The following is a 22,164-nucleotide window of genomic DNA, read 5'->3' on the forward strand; positions in this document are numbered from 1 at the left end:
ATAAATGCTGGAGAGGGTGTGGAGAAAAGGGAACCCTCTTACACTGTTGGTGGGAATGCAAACTAGTACAGCCACTATGGAGAACAGTGTGGAGATTTCTTAAAAAACTGGAAATAGAACTGCCATATGACCCAGCAATACCACTTCTGGGCATACACACCGAGGAAACCAGATCTGAAAAAGACACGTGCACCCCAATGTTCATCGCACCAATGTTTATAAAAGCCAGGACATGGAAGCAACCTAGATGCCCATCAGCAGACGAATGGATCAGGAAGCTGTGGTACATATACACCATGGAATATTACTCAGCCATTAAAAAGAATTCATTTGAATCAGTTCTAATGAGATGGATGAAACTGGAGCCCATTTTACAGAGTGAAGTAAGCCAGAAAGATAAAGACCATTACAGTATACTAACACATATATATGGAATTTAGAAAGATGGTAATGATAACCCTATATGCAAAATAGAAAATATTGATTATTTTTAAAATATTTTAATGACAATCTGATACTTTGTTATTTTTAATTTATTTTTATACAATTTTAATTAATTAATTGGCTGCTATGGGTCTTCATGCTGTGCATGGGCTTTCTGTAGTTCTCTCTGTGTAGGAGCTACTCTCTAGTTGAGGTGTGAAGGCTTCTCAGCACTGTGGCTTCTCTTGTTGTGGAGCACAGGCTCTAAGTTCATGGGCTTCAGTAGTTGTGGCCAGTGGGCTCAGTAGTTGTGGCTTGTGGGCCCTAGAATATAGGCTCAATTGTTGTGGCCCATGGGCTCAGTCACTCCAGGGCACATGTGATCCTCCCAGATCAGGGATCGAACCTGTGTCTCCTGCATTGGCAGGCAGACTCCTCTCCACTAAGCCACCGGGGAAGCCCAATTTCCTAGACTTTTAGCAGTAATATGAGGTGCCCAAATACATGGAACTATATCAAAGTTGAGTGAATATAAATTAGAAATCTAACATTCTATTCATACTAAGTCAAACAAATGGAATCAAAATGTCATAAATTTTTTCACTAGACAAAGATTCATAGATTTTCTAAAATATATATATATATATATATATATACACACCCATATATATATATACACACATACATATACACACAAAAGCTTTTCTACTCTGCTCGATAAAGGCTTGAGAAAAAACAACAACAAAAACAGAGAAATTGGAAAACATAAACTAAATGAAATGGGAGCACTAAATATGAAATAGAAAAAATGAAACAAGCTAGATAAAAGTAAAACATCATCATATAGCATAGTTGTTTTTAAACATGATTAGAAACACATCTGGAGCTTTGGAAGAAGAAAGCAATACTTGGGCATTTATTTGCATTTTTCAAAAAATTCCAAGATGCATAAAAATTCTCTTATGCATCTGGATTTTAAAAAGTGATTGCAAGTTTTTCTATTAAATGGTAGTTTTAGTGATATAGAATTCTATTATCCTCTGTTGACCAATCATGATACAGTGGTATTAAGTGTATTCACTTAATTAATGGTGATTAATAACTACATAACCACAATAGTAAAATCACATAAAATATGTAAAATCACATAATCACAATAGGAAAATATGTTTATCAGTTTTCAAATTCAATAGCCAGACCAAGAAAAAAATATAATTACAATTGTAAGCAATAATGGAAATATGTTTAACCTAACAATATAGAATACTTACATACAATTTGGGGGGTTAAGTAGAGTGATGTGGTAAGTGGATGGGCATACATGCACATACTTCTATTCATCCAGCCAGTCTATGTCTTTTGGTTGGTGCATTTAATCCATCTACAGTTAAAGTAATTATTCATATATATGTTCCTGTTACCATTTTCTTAGTTCTTTTGGGTTTATTTTGTGTAGGTCTTTTCTTTCTCTTGTGTTTCCTTTCTGGAGAAGTTTCTTGAGTACATGTTGTAAAGCTGGTTTGGTGGTGCTGAACTCTGTTAACTTTTGCTTGTCTATAAAGCTTTTGATTTCTCTGTCAAATCTGAATGAGAGTCTTGCTGAGAATAGTATTCTTGTTTGTAAGTTCTTCCCTTTCATCTCTTTAAATATATCCTGCCATTCCCTTCTGGCTTGTAGTGTTTCTGTTGAGAAATCAGCTGATAACATTATGGGAGTTCTCTTGTATGTCATTTGTCATTTTTCTTTGTTGCTTTTAATATTTTATATTGGTTTTTAACTTTTGTCATTTTGATTACTATGTGCTTGGTATGTTCCTCCTTGGGTTTATCCTGCCTGGGACTCTCTGCACTTTCTGCACTTAGCGGACTATTTCCTTTCCCATGTTAGGGAAGTTTTCAGCTATTACCTCTTCAAACATTTTCTTGGGTCCTTTCTCTCTCTCTTCTTCTTCTGGGACCCCTATAATGTGAATGTTAGTGCATTTAATGTTGTCCCAGAGGTCTCTCAGGCTGTCTTCATTTTTTTCATTCTTTTATCTATATTCTGTTCTGTGGCAGTGATTTCCACCATTCTGTCCTCCCAGTTACTTGTCCATTCTTCTGCCTCAATTATTCTGCTATTGATTCCTTCTAGTGTATTGTTCATCTCTGTTTGTTTGTTCTTTAGTTCCTCTAGGTCTTTGGCAAACATTTCTTGCATCTTCTCAATGTTTGCCTCCATTCTTTTTCTGAGACCCTGGATCATCTTCACTATCATTATTATGAATTCTTTTTCTGGAAAGTTGCTTATCTCCATTTCATTTGGTTCTTTTTCTAGAGTTTTATCTTGTCCCTTCATCTGGGACAAAACCCTCTGCTTTTTCATTCTGATTAACTTTCTATGATGTGGTTTTCCTTCTAGCTGCTGTTCAATTGTGTTTCTTCTTGCTTCTGTCTGATCTCTAGTTCATGAGGCTAAAGGACTTCTATAAGCTTCCTAATTGGAGGGACTGATAGTGGGAAAAACTGGGTCTTGCTCTGGTGGGCAAAACCCTGTTCAATAAAACTTTAATCCAATTATTTGCTGAAGATGGGGTTGTGCTCTCTCCCTGTTAGTTGTTTGGTCTGAGGTGTCCCCACCCTGGGGTCTACAGGCTCTATAGTAGACCTCCAAGGAGACTTATGCCAGGGGTCCCTTCCAGGATTGCTGCTGCCAGAACCTCCATCCCTGTGGGGAGCCACTGCCAAGCCACACCTCCATAGGAGACCCTCCAAAACTAGCAGGTATGTCTCATTCAGTTCCCTGTGGGGTCACTGCTCCTTTCCCCTACGTATTGGTGCACACAAGGTTTTGTTTGTGTCCTCCTAGAGTGGAATCTCTGTTTCCCCCAGTCCTGTGGAAGTCCTGAAATCAAATCCCACTGGCCTGCAAAGTCAGATTCTCTGGGAATTCCCAGTACCTTTGCCAAATCCTCAGGCTGGGAAGCCTGATGTGAGGCCCAGAATCTTCACAACAGTGGGTGAGTGGGGGAACTTCTTTGGTATTATTGTTCTCTAGATTATGGGTCACTCACTTGGTGGGTATGGGATTTGATTTTATCATGTTTGCACCTCTCCAACCATCTTGTTGCAGATTCTTCTTTGTCTTTGGACATGGGGTATCTTTTTTTGGTGGATTCCTGCATGCTCCTGTCGATGGTTGTTTCACAGCTAGTTGTGATTTTGGTGCTCTTGCAGGAGAAGATGAGTGCACATCCTCCTACTCCACAAGGCAGATTCTTAACCACTGGATCACCAAGGAAGCCCCTTGATTACTTTATAATCACAGCCCATATATCTTGTCTCTTGACCTCAATTACAAGTGCTTCTTGGCAAGGACACTTTTCAAGGTGGCAGCGTGCACAGTCTGTTAACACCTTCTTCATAGATCTTAAAAGACATCCATGTGAACTGAAGGTTATGAGTTAAATAGTAATAGTAACAATAATAATAGTAATAAATAACACAATATAAAATTAAAATTAGAGTACATATTTTGTATAAGACACTTGCTGAGCATATATATTCATCCTATGCATTAAATGCCTCTTTAGTGACCTGAATGGTCAGGCAACTCAGAGACTTAACTAACACCTCCCCATTCCTCTACCTGAACTGCTCGGTTTTAAGGCTGAATTATTTCTTTGCCTTTAGTCACTGATAACAGCTCATGTCAAGTCTGGACTGCTTATTTACCAATGTTATTCTGCATTCTCATAGACAGAAGCCCTTACTTCTGAATAACATTCAAAGGTTATGATTAGTCTCTATGTCTTATTTTTCTCCTGTGGTAAAAAAAAAGTGTCATTATTTATTTAAAAATTGATAATTACCTTTAGGGAAACTACTGGTTTGGAATGTAATTAATACAAATGACCTACTCCCCCATGATAAACAAACCAAATCCAAGTCAGCAAAGAAGTCAGATGTTTAATATTGGTCCCATGTCCTCAAAGTACCATGGACTTGAACCACATTAATAATTGTACTAGTTTAATGTAGCTGCTATAACAAATTACCACAAAAGGAGTGGCATAAAACAACAGCAATTCATTCCCTCACAGTTCAAGAAGTCTAAAATCAAGGTGTCACCAAGGCACACTCTCCTTTGGAGGCTCCAGGGGAGAGTCCATTCCTTGCAGCTTCTGGAGGCTGATGCCATTCCTTGGCTTATGGCTGCATCTTTCTCTGCTCCATCTTCACATTAACTTCTCCACGTGACTCTTGTCTTCTGTGTGCTTGTGCTATCTTCCCTTGCATCTTTCTTGTAAGGACACATGTAATGGCCTTTAGGGCCCACCCAGATAATCCAGGGTGATTGCCTCATTTTGAGATCCTTAACTTAATTACATATACAAAGACTCTTTTTTTCAAATAAGGTAACTTTAACAGGTTCTGGGGATTAGGGTATTATTAATAAATTATCTTCTTGAGGGCTACCATTTAACCCACTATAATGATCAATAATTAAAAAATAAAGACACTTATTAACATCTCATTAAAAGTTCAAAATAGCTAAAAAACTAATAAGGAAGATTTTGTTAGAAAAACTGAATATGTAAAAAATAGTAGTGGTTGTTAATATGCTTACCAAGACAATGGAGATACTAGATGAACATACAAATAGGCACAAATTGTATCTTCAGTTACATCTGCCTATAAAGATAGTACAACTAGGAGTGTCACCATTTCAAAACAATAAAGATAAGCCTATAAAACTATAGACTTTCAATGAGATATTATCTTGAGAATAAAAGATGCTAGGCATAAGTATGGAAAACAGGAAGAAGGCAAGCCATTTTTGATCCAGAGATATCTTTAAAAACATGTGATACTCTCATTCACTTGGGATTAAGGTGGGGTACCTTCAACCCACCTTGATGATTATGACTCACTAGTACTAATACCTCCATTCCACAGTTCTAATTAGTGTTGGCACTCATTTACTTTTTTTTGAATATTCAGGAAACACAGGAATGTGCTAAATGCTATAGAGCAGTGGTCTTAAAACTGTGGCCTGTATCATGAAGATTTTTCAGTGAATAAGGAAGCAATGATAGTTTCAAGGGAATCCACTGGAAGATCTTAAACATCCCATCTGTATTCTTTCATAAATCTGAACTGCCTGAGAATCTGAAAAAAAAAAAAGGTCTCCTTGAAAAATGGGCCCTTCCCCATCTTTACTAAAGAAATGCATACTTCTTACCTGTGCACAGAGTCCCATGGTATAAAAATCTCCAAGGCACTAAATAAAGGAATAATTCCAAATGTTGGTGTAGATGCTAAAAAAGTCAATTATTCTATTAACTGGGCAAAACGTCGTTTTGCAAGGCAGATAGCATCTAATTCTTTTATCAAAATTAAAGGAGGATGTTCAGCTTATAAATCATTAAAATACTTTTTGATAACAGACCATTGTAATTTGTGGCAAATAACTTGAAAGGAGATCAAAGAATTGGGTAACAATGATAAAATTTCCATTCCCATTCCATTACACGAGCAAGACTATGCTCATCTATATTTAAAAAAAAAAAAAAAACATAAAGAGGTGGAAAAGGAACTCCTTGCGGGGAGGTTGAGCTGCTTGCACTATGTCTGAAATGAACAAGCTGTCCGAGCTCTATGAGGAGAGCAACGACCTGCAGATGGATGTGATGCCTGGCGAGAGCGTCCTTCCGCATATGGAGGCAGGCGGCGGGAGCCGGAAGCTATCCCCGAACCCCTCCCACGCCGGGGCCCCGCTGGAGGAAGGCCCGATGCAGGAGGAGGCAGCCCAGCCAACGGGGGAGCCACAGGGACCCCGAGGCCTAGCTTGCCGGCCTAGCCCTGGGGAGCAGCCAGGCGAGATCGCGGTCACTGATTTCGAGAGCGATGACTATCAGGAAGAGAAGCCTCTCAGTGGTGCAGGCTACAGAGTATCAGCGGCCCTTGAAGAAGCCAACAAGGTGTTTCTGAGAACCTCCACAGCCATAGAAGCAGCTCTGAATGGCGGGTTTCAGATGCATAATGAGAAGACCCCGTTTGATCAATTGGTTTTTATCAAAGAGCTTCTTTCACCTACGGTTGTCAATCGTCTGACCAAAGAACTCGGCTGTAGTGAGATTATTGATTGAGAGAGAATAGTTAAATGCTGTCAAGAGAGGAGGACACTGCTTGAGGAGAGACTCAGCATTTCACTGTCTTTTGGGTTCATTCCAAGTAGTTCTGTGACAATGAAAAACTTGAATTTTATTTATTTATTTCTTTTTTTTTTGCAGAGTAGAATAAGGTAGTGACTGCACAGTTAAGAGAAAGGAAGAAAATTGTTAAAGAAAAGTATCTTAGTACTCTTGAGTCCTGTTTTGAAGAATGTCCTGAGACACTTATAGCTTTGACGTTGTTGTTTATTCAGATTAATTTTTTTGCATTGGGGAAAATATCTTTTATGTTTCACTGTAAGGAATGGCTTTTCAAGAATAAGTTATGACCAAGACAGACTTCCAGTACAAGAGTCCACTGATATTAATTATATGAGAAAAAGTAACTGATTTATCCACCTTAGGACATGAGATGTCTTTGAGTTATTTGGACTGAAAGAATATTGAGAAAACTTTTACTTTGTGATCTATCCAAGTTGTGGTTATCAAAGGGTAAATTTTTAGTGTAAAATAAATCTTCTACCGAGTATTCTTCAGTATCCCAAAGGATAATCAAGTCCCAAAAGAAGTATGTGTCATGTGTGCTATATCTTAAAATGTTTCCAAGAACAACTGAGATTTTGTTTGTACATGTATCTTGATCATTTTTAAAGTTACTGTAATCTTTAATTCAAGAAAAATCATTGCCTTGAACATTTTTATAAGTCAAAACTTAAGATACCATTAATAAAGTTTCAAATTTAGACAGTAAAATGTACATGAAAGTACAAAGAACACAAACTATTTCAAACATCAGTATACACTAGAGAATTTTCTGTTTCACTTGCTCTTTTTTTTCATTTAACTTTACAGGCAAAAGACTCTGGTTGAACTTCATAATGTAAAAATTACTAAGTGAAAATTTTCCAGTAAAAGGAAAGCCCTACATCTAAAAAAGACACTATAAACAACCCTTAAAAGTTTTTAATCTGCCCAGAAATCCACCTCAGTATCTGAAGTTTCCCTCTGTCTCCTACTCTAATTAAGTTTGTTTTTTGGTTATGCACCAGCATTCAAGATAATAAAAGTTTCTTTTTCTATGTGAAAAAGAAAGAAAGAAAACTGATGCTAAGCCTGTCATACTCTGGCAATAATTAATACTTATTATAGGCATGTCAACTAATTAAAAAGGTACTATCCATTTCATTTATATATATTTGTTATAAAAGTTTTATAATTTTAATGAAGATTCATTCCAGATGACTTTTAACCTTATAGATTTAGGGTTTCAGGAAAAAATTCAAGTATATACATGTATACATATAGTTCAAAACAGCTTGTGATATAGTACCTTGAGAGGTAAAAGAGAAATAGACATTTAGACAAACAAGGACATCATTGCTCACATTGCCAAGGAAAGCTTCATGGAAGTATAGTTCAGTTTTTCAATACAATTCAGTTAATATCTAGGCATGTATGATTTAGCACCTAGAGTAAGTATCAAGGTACCATTGCTTAGTGCCATGTAAGGTTTCAAAAGAAAACAAAGTCTCTATCTTCTCAGCATGTATAATTTGGTTAACGAGGATAAGAATGGTAAAGATTTCATTAGTCAGAGGTGAAAGATGAGTAGTTCACAGGTGGATAGAATAGTATGGACCTGGGGGGAGGGAAAGAGGCAGAAAAAGGCAAGAACATAACAAACGAAGAACAAGTCATCCAAAAGCAGGATATGTGACATTTGACCATTTAGAAGTGTTATAAAATGGAAAGGCTTCAAACTGAAACACCTAATCTGTTAGATCTCTAAAGTACAATGGCTATAGTGCTGAAAAACACTAAGTTAAAGCTAAAGAAAAAAAAAGCTACAGAATTCCGTAAGATAGCAAATTTGTACTGAATAAACTAAAATTAGATAAGGATTAAAATTAGTTTTAAAAGGCATTTTTACACAAATAAAAAATGGACCAATTATAACCAGATTTTTACTGGTTAAGATAAGTTTCGAAGGGACAGGTAGGTTATGGTACCATAGGTAAGTAGATTATGGAAGACTCCATACCCAAGGCAGTCATAAGCTTCAGGCCATAAATGTGTGTGCATACTTGGGGGAGGCAGGTAAGACAATGAAGGGTGGAAAAAACATTGGGAGGGCTAGATTACAGCACTGGCAAAGGGCCTAATGTGCTAGAAAGTAACCACTTCAAATTAATGTTTGGGGAGTGGAATATTCAAGAAGATAACTGAGGGCCAAAGGAATGAAAGTAGAAAGATCTCTCTCATAGACTTTGCCATCAAGACAGATTTTTGTTTTAGGGAAGTTATCAGATATTCATAACACTAATTGATTTTCACAAAGAAGTACATAGATGAGGTCTGTTTGGGAAATGTCTGCTACATTTTGGCTTGGAAAGAAAAGATATTTGCTAGTGCACCTGGGCTCCTTCATACAAAATTTAATTAACATCTCTTAGAAGGAAAGCTCACTGTGGTCCCCAGCTTTTCGTGAAGCTCCTCTCTCAGGTATGCTGTGACAAATTAAACCTGAACAAATGGTTTCTGTCATGTGTTTAGTACCAAAGGGATAGCAGTCAGAAGAGGAAGGAGATAGGTTTGAGATATTAAACTAAAGAGAGAAACAGGACAATGCCATTGACTAGGAGGATTCTCCGAATATACCTGAATCCTGATGGCTACATATCTCTCTTTTTGCTAACATGATGACTCTTTCGGATCTGGGGTGGGAGGTTTCAGAATGAAGAAATAGAGAGTTTTCTAGGCTACCATTTAAGTCGATCTTTTGAAATATTATTCCTAGAAAAATTACTATGGCTCTTCTTTCTTATGAACTTACAAGCAAATATGGGGATCCATTTAAGAGACAAAAGAGATATCACAACTGAATGTAGTACATGAACCTAGAATGGATCCTGAATTAGAAAAAAAATATAATGGATATTATTGGTTCAATTGACAAAATAGGAATACAGAAGATAAAGTAATTATCTCAATGTTAAGTTTACTGAACTGTGATTATTTAAGAGAATTTTCTTATTCTTTGGAAACATACACTAAAGTAGCTAGGATAAGGAGACATGATGTATGCAAGTTATTCTAAAATGGAAAAAGATTATGCACATACACAAGAAAAAGTGATAAATAAAGTGAGGCTAAATATTAACAATAGGCGAATCTGGATAAAGGGTATACAGGTATTCTTTGTATTATTTTTTGCAAAATTTCTATAAATTTGAAATTGTTTAAAAGGACTATTCACTTCTCCATCAACAACAGAAAAGTCATATATATTTAGGAATTCAGAGTGACATCAGCAGGAATGATAAAGATCTCAGAAAAATCCCTTCCTTCATTCAACCAATGAGATCACTGGCAAACACTGTTATTAATTAAGATTTTTGGAACTTGGAAAATTAACCAAAGGCTTGCAGCAATCCAGGAAGTGTTATTTTAAAAACTAAAAATAGAGTTACCATGCGATCCTTAAATCCCACTCCTGGGTATATATCCAGAGAAAACTATAATTTGAAAAGAAACATGCACCCCAATGTTCACTGCAGCACTGTTTACAATAGCCAAGACATGGAAGCAAACTAAACGTTCATCAAAAGATGAATGGGCAAAAATGTATATATATATATACATACATATACATACACACACATATATATAATGGAATATTACTCAGCCATAAAAAAGAATGAAATAACATCATTTGCAGTAACATGGATGATCTAGAGATTATTATACTAAGTGAAGTAAGCCATACATAGAAAGACAAATATCTTTTTTATTACATTTTTCATTTTGTGTTGGAATATAGCTGATTAACAGTGTTGTGATAGTTTCCTGTGGATAGCAAAAGGAGACAAATATGATATTGCTTATGTGTGGAACCTAAGAAAAAGATACAAATTAACTTATTTACAAAACAGAAATAGACACACAGGCACAGAAAACAATCTTCTGGCTACCAAAGGGGAAAGGGGGAAGGGATAAATTAGGAGGTTGGGAATAACATATACATAGTACTATATATAAAATAGATAAGCAACAAGGATAGGGAACCATACTTAATACTTTGTAATAACCTATAAGGAAAAATAATCTGAAAAATAATTTTATATATATATATATATATATATATATTATTTATCACTGTGCTGTATACCTGAAACTAACATAACATTGTAAATCAACTATACTTCAATTTTTTTAAAAAAGAGGCAGAAATGAAAATCCAGCAAACATTTACTCAAGAAAAATGGTTGTATCTCAGTAAGACTGAGATTTGGTAGTTTTTAAATTTTCCCTATTCCCATCCCCATCCCCAACTCCAAACTAGTCTTAAAAACTGCTGCTGCTGCTAAGTCGCTTCAGTCGTGTCCAACTCTGTGTGACCCCATAGATGGCAGCCCACCAGGCTCCCCCGTCCCTGGGATTCTCCAGGCAAGAACACTGGAGCGGGTTGCCATTTACTTCTCCAATGCAGGAAAGTGAAAAGTGAAAGTGAAGTTGCTCAGTCGTGTCTGACTCTTAGCGACCCCATGGACCTCAGCCTACCAGGCTCCTCTGTCCATGGGATTTTCCAGGCAAGAGTATTGGAGTGGGTTGCCATTGCCTTCTCCAGTTTTAAAAACTAAAAGCCCACAATTACCGTGAAAACCAGCAGACACAGGAGAGTGTAGAATGGGACTGGAGCTTTCTCAAACTCCATTTTCAGATAATTGCCATTATTTGACTTATTGGTTCCCTGGAATATCCCACTCACAAGCCTTGTTTTTATTTAAGCTGACTGAGATCTCTCCCAGTACAAACATCCTTTTCCCCAGGGGCATTTGTTGAAAACAATCTGTGGCAGTTGTTTAACATCATAGTTGTCTAAGGCAGCGGATAACAGATGGGGCAGACAGGCTAATGAAAAAGCTTAAAAGGAAAAGCTGGGGAAATATCTATGGGGGTTTGAACAACTCTGACATATTCCTGGGAGTCTCAATGGCCATGTTCATGTGTAGAGCTGTGATCATGCCCAGGGCTATGTGCATGCTCAGGAATACCTGAGAAGGGTCTCAACTCTCACATCTGGCTGACCTTGAACCTCTATACAAGCAGGGAGTGAGAGCTAAAGTAAAGATGTCAACTACCTGCTTAAGTGTTGAAGACATGCCCCCAACATACACAAAGAGCCCCTTAGCAAAGACTGGGAGATTTACTGGTTCCAAGTAGCAACCTAGACATCCATCAACAAATGAATGGATAAAGAAATGGTGGTACATATATACAATGGAGTATTACTCAGTCATAAAAAGGAATGAAATGGAGTCAGTTATAGTGATGTGGATGAACCTAGAGCCTGTCATACAGAGTGAAGTATGTCAGAAAGAGAAAAACAAATGTCGTATATTAATGCATATATATAAAATCTAGAAAAATGTTACTGATGAACCTATTTGCAAGGGAATAATAGAGACACAGATATAAAGAATGAACTTGTGGACATATTGGGGTAAAAAGAGGGTAGGACAAATTGAAAAAGCAGCACTGACATATGTATACTACAATGTGTAAAATAGATAGCTAGTGGGAAGATGCTGGAAAGCACAGGGAGCTCAGCTCAGGGCCCTGTGATGACCTAGAGGGATGGAATGGCAGGGATGGGAGGGAGACTCAAGATAGAGAGGATGCATGTATACATATGGCTGGTTCACACTGTTGTACAGCAGAAATTAACACAACATTGTAAAGCAATTTTATTCCAATAAAAAATTTTTAAAAAGGAAACGTCAGTCCAATCATTAGCTCAGCATTAAGCTAGCCAATCAGAGACTTAAGTGGCCAAGTACGAAAAAGAATAGACTCTACAGATTAATTCAGAAAATAAGCAACTACAAAAAACCCTGAAAAGGTAGTAGAGGATCTGATTTCCAGATACACCACTGTATAACTTAAAACATTCAGTTTCAACAACAACAACAAAATCATTACCAAAAGCCAAGAAAGTATGACCCATACAGGGGATAAAAAGTAGAGCAATCAATAGAAACTGTTCCTGAGGCAGCTCAAATGTTGAATTTACTAGACTTTAAATTGGTTATTAAAAGTATTTTTCATGAACTAAAGTAAATAATATCTAAACAACTAAAGGAAAGTATGAGAACAATATCTCACCAAATAGAGAATGTGAATATAGACATAAAAATTATGAAATGAACCAAAATTCTGAAACTGAAACCTAAAAATGAAGTGTAAAGTTCACTAGAAGAGCAAGATTGCACATTTGAGCAAGCAGAAGAAAGAATCAATGAACTTACTGCTGCTGCTCCTGCTAAGTCACTTCAGTCGTGTATGACTCTGTGCAACCCCATAGATGGCAACCCACCAGGCTCCCCCGTACCTGGGATTTTCCAGGCAAGAACACTGGAATGGGTTGCCATTGCCTTCTCCAATGCATAAAAGTGAAAAGTGAAAGTGAAGTTGCTCAGTCGTGTCCGACTCTTAGCGACCCCATGGACTACAGCCTACCAGGCTTCTCTGTCCATGGGATTTTCCAGGCAAGAGTACTGGAGTGGGGTGCCATTGCCTTCTCCGCAATGAACTTGAAAATAGGTTAATTTTTCATTAACAAGTCTAAGGAAAAGAAAGATCAAAAAATGAAGAAAAATGAACAGAGCCTTACAGACCTGAGAGACACCAACATACACATGACGGGAGCCCCAGAAGAGAAGACAGTACAAAGAGGGCAGAGAGAATATTTGAAGAAATACTGGCCAAAATCTTTCCAAATTTGAAGAGAAACATTAATCAACACATCCAAAAAGCTCACAAATTCCAAGTAGGATAGATTCAAAGAGCTCTGCATCTAGACATATTATACACCTATGATAAGTTCATCAGGATTATTTTATTTAGATGTTGGTATAGAAATGGGAGGGAAAAGGCTAGTGAGAAGAAAAGGAAGAGAAAATCCAGGGGAAAAAAGTTAGAATTTTAGATGATTGTTTATCACTCAAAGATCAAGGCTGTAGTATTTAGTATGTGAAAAAATCAGGGAAGTAAATTTCAGGAAAGCCATATAAAGAATATACAGTAAAGAACACTCCCATTTCAAGAATGTAGTGGATTTAAAACAGTGGTCTGATATTGAGCCATTGCTGAACATTGGTCATAATATCTATAAACTACATAATTGAAATATTGGTCGTCCATAGTTGTTTCCCTTTTACAATTATTGGATATTTCATCTTCTTTTTAATCCCACTCTGACTTCTCATAATCTAATAACATGTAGATGAAGCTTATTTTTAAAAAATCACAATAATATACTATAAAACTCAACAGAAAAAACATGTAAATCATGTGATACTTGGGATTACTTGTACCATCACTTTTCTCCTTTGTCATAGATAATAGAGAAACAACCATATATTGATATTCAAATGGACTCTCTTTTATCAAACCAAGGAAATATCTTCAACATTATGCATCACCGTTGAACTGTATCATATATGTTAATGGCTGAAGGCTCAACTACAACTCCTGACCTTCAGGAACTTAAGTGCCCTCCCAATGCAGAAACCCCACACAAACTCAGAGGGGCAGCAAAGGAGGAGGAATGGAAATCAAACATAACCTCCCAAGGAAGTCCACAGACTAAACTCCCTCTTCCATCAGCAGAACTCAGAATTCAGCATTGTGCCACCCATGAATCTCATCTGACATAATGAGGATGGCCTAAGAGAAGAGGAAAGGAGGGACTCTGAAAAGGGCCAGGTTTCCAGGACTTTACCAACACTAGCTCTTGGTACAATATTTGGTCATTCACAATGACAAACATATACCCAGATGCTCTGGCATCCCTTCTGTACACCAAACAGCTGCATTCCTTCCTCCAATGTGCACTGCTCTCGATTTGGATCCTGCATGTGCACAACTGCAGTGCCTGGGTTCATCACAATATCTTTTTATGTGTAAGATTGTTGGGGGAAAGCCTAGGCAATCATCACAAGTGCCACCCCCCACTTTTCCTCTCAGCTCAATCTAAAAGAACCCAATCTGTCCTAAAATCCCAGGAGCACCTCTTAAGACAGCTTTTAGGCACTTCCAGCCAGATTTGTATCCTAAAACTGACAGCAGCCCCTGATGCCTGCTCTACAAGTAGGAATTGAGGCATATGAAGTCTGGGAATCACTAGAGTCAGAAGTGATACAGAGACAAAGAGACATACCCAGGCAAGTGCTGGCAGGTAATTCTGGTCCTCAGGTGTGCACTGTATCTACAAACCCAGAGGAACCCAGTACCTCGAGTGAATATCCCTTTAAGTTCAACATGATGCACACTCATTTCTTCACAGTATAGTAATACTATTCAGGTGCTCTGAGAGTCTTTCCTATATTTACTTCCATGGATAACCCCCAACATACACATATGTATAGTACATGTGTGTCTGCATGCACATACACAAAGAGAAAGAAAAACAGCAAGTATGGTGGAAAAAAGCAGAGACCAAATCAAAACAACTTCTATCAGACCCAGGCTCTCCACCTAGATTAGAGTTTCTCAAGATGGCCACTGCTAATATCATGAGCCAGATAATCTTTTGTCATGGGCAGGAGGAGTGGGTGGCAGTGGCAAGGCTCTCCCATCAATTGTATAAGGTTTAGAAGCATCCCTGCCCTGTTCCCATTAGATGCCAGTAGCAACGCCTCCACCTAGTTATGACCAGAAATGTCTTGAGACATTGCTAAATGTCCGAAATGGCAAATTTTTCCTCTTTCCCCTTGAAGATCACCAACTTAGACCAAAAGGGTTTGCCCAGCATGGCTCCAACCAGTGCACAAATTGCCACATTACAAAAATATATGCAAGATTAACTAGTCGATCCTTTTAGCAGAGAGCCAGGGAGGTTAGAGATTTTCATAACCAGAAGTCCCTTTCAACAAAAAGAAAGTATCCCTGCCACTTAGTAATGAGCCTCCTCTATGACAGCCTATTCTAAGATTGTCTTGGCTTTCTTCTGACAACTTCCCACATAGTGTTCAAGCACCAAGTGACCCAGTGCACCACTCCACATGTGATTTCCTGCCAAATAGTTTTCCACAATAGCTCTGTCAGCAAATTTTCATATTTGTCAAGCAAATTCATATAGATGTGAATATATATATTTTTCCATTTCCAAAAATAACAGGAAAGGAATTAGACTAGAGAACTGATGGGCTTCTGGTTCAAGATGGTGGAGTAGAAGGACATGCTCCTCCTGTGAGAACAACCAAAATCACAACTAGCTATTGAATAACCATAAACAGGAGGACACTGGAACCCACCAAAAAAATATATCCCATGTCCAAAGACAAAGAAGCTGCAATGAGATGGTATGAGGGGTGCAATCATAATTAAATCACATCCCATACACACCAGGTGAATGATGCTCAAGCTAGAGAACAATAATATCAAGAAAGTTCTCCCACTATTGGGAAGGTTCTGAGCCCCACGCCAGGCTTTCCAGCCTGGGGAACCAGCAAAGGGACTGAGAACTCCCCAGGGAATCTGACTTTGCAGGCCAGTGGGATTTTATTTCAGGGCTTCTACAGGACTGGGGGGAAAAGAAACTCCACTCTAGTAGGCACAAACAAAATCATGAGTGGACCAAGACCAGGAGAAAGAAGCAGTGACCCACAGGACACTGAACCAGACCTACCTGATAGTTTTGAAGGGTCTCTTGTGGAGGCATGGGTCGGCAGTGGCTCCCTACGGGATGGAGGAACTGGCATCAGCAGTCCTGGAAGGGGCCCCTTGGTGTAAGTCCTCTTGCAGGTCACCATTAACCTTTCTATAGAGCTGGTAGACTCCAGGGTTGGGTTACCTCGGGTCAAACAACTAACAGGGAGGGAGCACAACCCCACCCATCAGCAGATAATTGAATTAGAGCTTTATTGAGCCCTGCCCATGACAGCAAGACCCAGTTTTTCCCACCATCAGTCCCTCCCATCAGAAAGCTTACAGAAGGCTCTTAGCTTCATCCACCAGAAGGCAGACAGAAGAAGCAAGAAGAAACACAGCCCAACAGCAGCTAGAATGAAAACCACATCACAGAAAGTTAATCAGAATGAAAAAGCAGAGAGTTATATCCAGATCAAAGGACAAGATAAAACCCCAGAAAAACAACCAAGTGAAGTGGAGATAAGCAACCTTCCAGAAAAAGAATTCATAATAGTGATAATGAAGATGATCCAGGGTCTCAGAAAAAGAATGGAGGCAAACATTGAGAAGATGCAAGAAATGTTTGCCAAAGACCTAGAGGAACTAAAGAACAAACAAACAGAGATGAACAATACACTAGAAGGAATCAATAGCAGAATAATTGAGGCAGAAGAATCAACAAGTACCTGGGAGAAGAGAATGGTGGAAATCACTGCCACAAAATAGAATATAGACAAAAGAGTGAAAAAAAAATTAAGACAGTCTAAGAGACCTCTAGGACAACATTAAATGCACCAACATTCACATTATAGGGGTCCCAGAAGGAGAATAGAGAGAAAAAGGATTCAAGAAAATGTTCGAAGAGATAATAACTGAAAACTTACCTAACATGGGAAAAGAAATAGTCATCCAAATCCAGGAAGCACAGAGAGTCCCAGGCAGGAACACACCAAGGATACATAGTAATCAAACTGACAAAAATTAAAGACAGAGATAAAATACTAAAAGCAACAAGGGAAAAATGACAAATAACATACAAGGGAACTCCCATAATGTTATCAACTGACTTTTCAACAGAAACTCTACAAGCCAAAGGGAATGAATGGCATGCTATATTTAAGGTGATGAAAGGGAAAACCTGCAACCAAGAATACTCTACCCAGCAAAACTCTTGTTCAGATTTGACTGAGAAATCAAAAGCTTTCCAGACAATAAAAAGTTAAGAGAATTCAGCACCACTAAACCAGCTTTACAACAAATGCTAAAAGAACTTCTCTAGGCAGGAATCAAGACAAGGAAATGATCTTACACAAAATAAACCCCAAACAATTAAGAAGATGGCAATAGGATCATATATATGGATAATTAACTTAACTATAAATGCATTAAGTGCACCAGCCAAAAGACATAAATTGGCTGGGTGGATGAGAATGGTTGCATGTATGCACTTCCACTTACCACATCACTCTACTTAACTCCCCAAATTAACATGTTTCCATTATGGCTTGCAATTATAATTATCTATTTTTTTTTTTGGTCTAGCTATTGATTGTGAAAACTGATAAACATCTCTTACTATTGTGATTATGTAACTCTTATGCACTTAATACCATTGTATCATGATTGGTCAACAGAAGATAATAGAATTCTATATCACTAAAAAAACAATTATTTAATAGAAAAATTTGTAATCACTTTTTAAAATCCAGATGCATAAGAGAATTATCTTGGAATTTTTTGAATAATGCAAATAGATACCCAAGTATTGCTTTTTTTCTCCAAAGCTCCAGATGTGTTTCTAATGAGCAATCATGTTTTAAAACAACTGGACTATATGATGATGTTTTACTTTCACCTGGTTTGTTTCACTTTTTCTATTTCATATTCAGTGTTCCCATTTTATCTAGTTTATGTTTTCCAATTTATCTCTTTTTTGTTGTTTTTGTTCTTTCTCAAGTCTTTATCAAGCATAATAGAAAAGCTTTTGCATACACATATGTATTATGTATAATATAATATGCGTATTTTAGAAAGTTATGAGTTTTTGCCTAGCAATAAAATTCATGACATTTTGATTCCACTTGTTTGACTTAGAATGAATAGAATGCTAGATTTCTAATTTATATTCACTCAAAAGTTTGATATGGTTCTGTGTATTTTGGCATTTAGTATTACTGCTAAAAGTCTAGAAAATTTCATCTTAGTGATTTAAAAAAATTGAATGAGACTTGAAGCTTCTATTCTAATTCTGAGAATATAAAGAAATACTATGCTTTAAAAAACCAGGAAATTAACACGTGATACAGTATTATTAACTAAAGTACAGGTTTTGTTCAAATTTCACAAAAAAAGATTATTTAAAAGAAATTTCTAACTATTAAAATGGACTGAGCTGATAGTTGCACTTCTCTGTAAATATACTAAAAGCCACTGTATACTTTAAATGACTGACTGGTATGGTATGTGTTTTATATCTAAATGAAGCCTTTTAAAAAAAGAACTGATGATGGGTTAAGTATAGTGGAGCTCATTTATATCCAAAAAACCTTACTGGCTCTATCTTCAGTTAGCTGTTCGGTCATGAACTAGAATGGGCTAATAATCCATGCTCTGCTTATCTACTGAGGTGTGAAGAGGATCAAATCAGATAATGAATGTGAAAGTACCTTGAAAATACAAAGTGAAAGTGAAGTATCTCAGTCGTGTCTGACTCTTTGCAACCCCGTGGACTGTAGCCTACCAGGCTCCTCCCTCCATGGGATTCTCCAGGCAAGAATACTGGAATGGGTTGCCATTTCCTTCTCCAGGGGATCTTCCTGACCCAGGAATCAAACCTGGGTCTCCCGAGTTGCGAGCAGATGCTTTAACCTCTGAGCCACCAAGCCCCATACAATTATGTTTATTATTTCCACTAATTTCCAGGTTTGCAAAACTGAGAGGAAGAAATAAGCTCTCATGAGGCAGGATTGGATATTCTAATTCCCAGGGCCATAGTGGAAAGGTAGAAAAGAATGGGAAGGGAAAACAACTTATTGGACTTCGAAAATGAAATCCACAGTGAGATGGATGGATGCCAAGTACTAACATCGGATGGTAAAAGATATCCTGTAGCTAGGGCACAGAAATGTTAAATATCAAATGGACACGGGAAGCAAAATTATAAAGGAAACATCATTTTACTTAAAACTTTAAGTAAATTTCCTCTAAATTTCAAAAATCATTCTCTCTCAAACTGCGTGCCTTGAAACACAAGTATTTCTCAAAACATGAATACTAATAAATGTTTTCAGCAATGAGTTTAGGAGAAGTTTCAACTATAGAGTCACAAAATACATAAACAGAAAGACTGGGTAGATATGTAGTAGGGAAATTGTTCTATTTTGTTTAACCCATTATATCCCTTAACATATTTGACCTGAGAACCCTATCTCTAAATCTATCTTTCTTTCTATCTCTTTGTCAAGATCAGACTGAGAAATGTAACACTCAAAGGATTTCAGAATCAAAGTGGACTAGAAAGAAAATGAGTCAGTAAGGTGATTGCTGAGCATACATGTGATAGCATGTTTAAAAATACAAGCCAGAATGATGAATCCGTCTTCCCAGAACACTGATCAAATTTTTCCTAAGGTAGCATATCTAGTTCTGAGCTCCCAAAGGCCATGAAAAAAACAGAGCTAAAAAAGACTATGAAAGTGATAAAATTAATTAAAATAATGAGTTGAAAGATCTATGTTATGTAAAAATTAGAGACAGCAGAAGGATAACTTAATAAGAAACGAGGGAGCAACAAGGAGTGTTCAATGCACAGCTATAACCAAAGACACACTGCTCTTGAGTCTGCTTTAGTTTCCTTCTCACTGTCTGCTTGCTACAGGTCCTTTCTGACTCAATTTTTCTCTTCTTCTACCAAAGATATACTCAGTTTCCTCCTCTGCTCCTCAGCTCACTATACTACACATTCCAGTTCTTGTCCCATAGCTTCCTACCCCCATTTTGGTTGCATGCCAGATGACTTGATCCAATCCTAGGTCTTAGATCCTAGACCGATGTGTCTCTCCTGTACTTCACAGGGGAGGTATATGTTGCATGTGAGGAAGATACTCCTAACAGAGTGGGTGTAGGATATAGGATTTCATCGACAGTATTAAAAGTGAATACTCATCTACCTTTTTAATTAGGTGCAACTTTATTTTGAGGAAATAATACAAACTACAGAAGAATAGAAGCCAAGCAAGACCAAGAAAATCCAGAATCTACACTTTACAGCAGTTGGAAATTGGCAACTAGCCTGAAAAACACGAGTGGAGTCACATACAGGAACTCTAAAGAGTCTCAGACAAAAATTAAAAAGGGAAACCCCAATATTAAATAATGTGGCTGTGCCTGAAAACGCATCATTTGAATTATGTACATGTTCACAAACTTATTCTTGATTACTAGGTTAGAAAGACATTTTATTCCTTTTCCAAAAATTCTCAACAGAACCTCCAGCCACAAGGACAAACTCATCCTCCTTTGCAACATTTGAGGATTTCCAAATTTGGAAACTAAATGTTCAACTCTTTCAAGCCATATGGCAGAGGGACAGTGACTGAATACTCAGTGGCTAACTGTGAAACCACAAGAGATGGTGAGAAACATGGCCACAACCAGCTTTTTAAGCTTTGACCCTGCTTGCCAGACCACAGAGCAGCACAGGGTAGGGGAACAAGCCAAATAGTGGCAAATCTACACACCGAAACTGAATCTTGCAGTATCCTTTCTGCCAGAGCCACAAAGTAAATAAGGAGAGAGAAAAAAAATCCCTTTCTCAAAACAGACCTAGAGTGGGTGTGTGGCTTCAATCCGACAGTCTCATTTTACTTCAGTGCTTTTGGGCAGAGTGGGGAGGAAGAAAGGAGAGAGAGGAGGAGGTGAGAGAAAAAACACAGCCATTTTTGTAAATTAAATTTCAGAATCTTTTCATTATGCAGCTTCGACTCATTGAGTTTTTTTCCTTCCAGCCCCCTCCTCCTCCTTCCTTAAAACTCTTGCTCCATTCACTACCCACTCCTTCATGAACACACACACACACACACACACACACACATACACGCACACATAGTGTTGCCCTTGATATGAATCAAAGCAGACAGAGCAGCTCTGCCTCAGTACTTGCCTCTGTAATCAGGAATGTAAACAATATTCAGGAGGTTTTTTGGCCTTTAGAAGGGTTTTAACAATAATGGTGCATTTCCACTTTTACTCAGAAAAAGCTGAAAGGAAACTAAAAGGTTTATTAGGTACAAATATTGTACTTCTTCTACATCAGTAAATAATGCCAAAGTGGAAGAATGGCAGTGTGTGGCAACATACTGAATGATGCTGTTTCTGGTAATCCTACAGCAAAAGCCTTTGTGAAGTTTTATGCCATTAATCACATTAAATTGACCTCTGAGGGCCAGGACATAATGTTCTATTATTGTTGTATGTTTGTTTGTTTTTACTATTTAATAGCTCTCATTTTAAAGCTTAAGCTTAACTTAAATAGGGGATGATGCAGGAAAAAAACAAGCGATTCGAAGTTTTACTTGATGAATCTGTCCAGGAAAGAGTATGAGATTTAGACACAGATGCTTAGGTCTCTGGCCAAAGAGAAATTATCGATGTGACGCATAAGACTGGGGAGTCTAGGGCTTCCATTTTGAATTAATCAAGCTGTGTTCTTTAGACATTTGATGAATTTATTCTAATTCTCAAAAATGGCTGCTGTTCCCCTCACCTTCCAAAACCCAACCTGGAGTGACATGGTGAAGAATAGCACAGAAACCTGCATGTTCACAAGCTGGGCTAGTACAAAACATTTCCCCAGGGTCAGAAACACCTGCATGTACAAGGAGCTATTTTGAGG

At 37.6% G+C, this 22,164-nt stretch overlaps 1 protein-coding gene across 1 annotated transcript; it reads left to right on the top strand.

Moving 5' to 3' along the window:
* Nucleotides 1-6,032: 6,032 nt before the first annotated feature.
* LOC136153300 (EP300-interacting inhibitor of differentiation 1-like) lies at nucleotides 6,033-6,554 on the top strand. The gene has a single exon (XM_065914961.1). It carries the CDS (start codon nucleotides 6,033-6,035, stop codon nucleotides 6,552-6,554), a length of 522 nt encoding a protein of 173 aa, XP_065771033.1.
* The last annotated feature ends 15,610 nt before the right edge of the window (nucleotides 6,555-22,164 follow it).

This window comes from Muntiacus reevesi, chromosome X (genome assembly GCF_963930625.1).
Source record: "Muntiacus reevesi chromosome X, mMunRee1.1, whole genome shotgun sequence".
In the NCBI taxonomy this organism is placed as follows: Eukaryota; Metazoa; Chordata; class Mammalia; order Artiodactyla; family Cervidae; genus Muntiacus; species Muntiacus reevesi.